The following is a 1,430-nucleotide window of genomic DNA, read 5'->3' as shown; positions in this document are numbered from 1 at the left end:
CTGCCGGGAGGAAATATGGCGGGAAAAGCCGGCCTTGGGCAGCGAGGAGGTGGAAGTGGACGCCCTGTGTTCTCTCATCAGCAGCGGGACGGAGCTGAAGGTGTACCGAGGCGAGATCCCACAGGGGGAGGAGGCAGGGGAGGTGGACGTGAACATCAAGGGCATGGCGGGGGAGACCCTCGCGTACCCTTTACGGTACGGCTATGCTCTGGTCGGTAGGGTGGTCCGGTGCGGGGCGGACGTCGCGGACCGGGAGCGGTTGATGGGGAGGGAAGGAGGAGGGGAAGGTGCGGCGCCCTTAGTCTTCGCCTTCTCCCCCCACGCCAGCCGCGCCGTGGTGGCGGCGAGTAGCTTGCTCGTGGTACCTCCGGGTATCTCGGCGGAGGACGCCGTGTACTTCCCTTCGGTGGAGACGGCCCTCTCCCTTGTGCAGGACGCGCGGCCGTTGGCAGGCGAGCGCGTCACGGTGGTCGGGGCCGGGCTCATCGGCCTTTTGGTCCTCGCCGTGTTGAAACGCTTTCCGTTGGGAAGCCTCCGAGCCGTTGACCCCTTGACAGTTCGGCGACACCTGGCTCGGCGCATGGGGGCGTCCGTGGCCGTGGACCCGGGAATGTTTAGGACGGGCAAGAAGAAGGAAGGTGCGGGGGATGAAGGAGGAGGAGGAAGGGAAGAAGGCGGGGACAGGAGAGAGGCAGGGGGAGGGGAGGAAGGGGCCTGGGAAAAAGAGGGGGTGCAGGAGGCCGACACCAGCATTGAGGTATCGGGTGTGGCCGCAGGGTTGCAGACAGCCATCGATCAAACTGGGTACGGGGGGAAAGTAGTGATCGGGTCCTGGTATGGCAATCATGAGACACCTGCCGCCCTCCGTCTCGGCCTCACCTTTCACCGAAGCCACCTGCGGCTCTATGTCAGTCAGGTAAGCCGCATAAGCACCGAGCTACAGGATCGTTGGACGAAGGCGAGGAGGTACCAGACGGCCTGGCGGCTGTTGAAGGAGATTCGGCCTTCCACAACGCTGACGTCTCGTGTCGTGGCACCGGAGCAGGTGAAGGAGGCTTTTCATGCACTGGACACACAGCCAGCAGAAACATTGGCGGTGATGATTGACTACCGTATGAAGGGAGGGAAAGCACGGAACAAGGGAGCTGGAGACAAGTAAGCGACAACAGTGTCAAGAGGTGAAACAAAGTTACATAAACTTGAAAAATAAAGTACTTTTTCTGATGTTGTTTTTCGGGCGACTGAATGTTCCTTTTGGATCAAGGTGGTAGCAAGATTAATCTTAAAAGAGTTTTGAATTAATTCGATCGAAAGTTTCCGTGGTGCATGTCTGATCATTTTGAAGGAGAGAGCAGTAAAAGGTAGGCCGGGAGTGGGGGAGACGAGGGCGCGGGACGGGGGAAGCAGGTAAGGTCGACGTGCACTTGACG

The 1,430-nt window shown here is 59.9% G+C and overlaps 1 protein-coding gene across 1 annotated transcript; it reads left to right on the top strand.

Annotated features, from left to right (window-relative positions):
* Positions 1–15: 15 nt before the first annotated feature.
* On the top strand, positions 16–1,159 carry NGA_0234200 (zinc-binding dehydrogenase; the record flags this gene model as incomplete). Its single annotated transcript, XM_005854403.1, is given in 2 exon segments — positions 16–68; positions 85–1,159. The coding sequence occupies 2 exon segments, from the start codon at positions 16–18 to the stop codon at positions 1,157–1,159; spliced, it is 1,128 nt and encodes a 375-aa protein (XP_005854465.1).
* Positions 1,160–1,430: the final 271 nt, after the last annotated feature.

Source organism: Nannochloropsis gaditana (assembly GCF_000240725.1).
Source record: "Nannochloropsis gaditana CCMP526 unplaced genomic scaffold scaffold518, whole genome shotgun sequence".
NCBI lineage: Eukaryota > Eustigmatophyceae > Eustigmatales > Monodopsidaceae > Microchloropsis > Microchloropsis gaditana.
The sequence above is the reverse complement of the archived record's forward strand: the minus strand, read 5'-3'. Positions and strand labels throughout refer to the sequence as shown.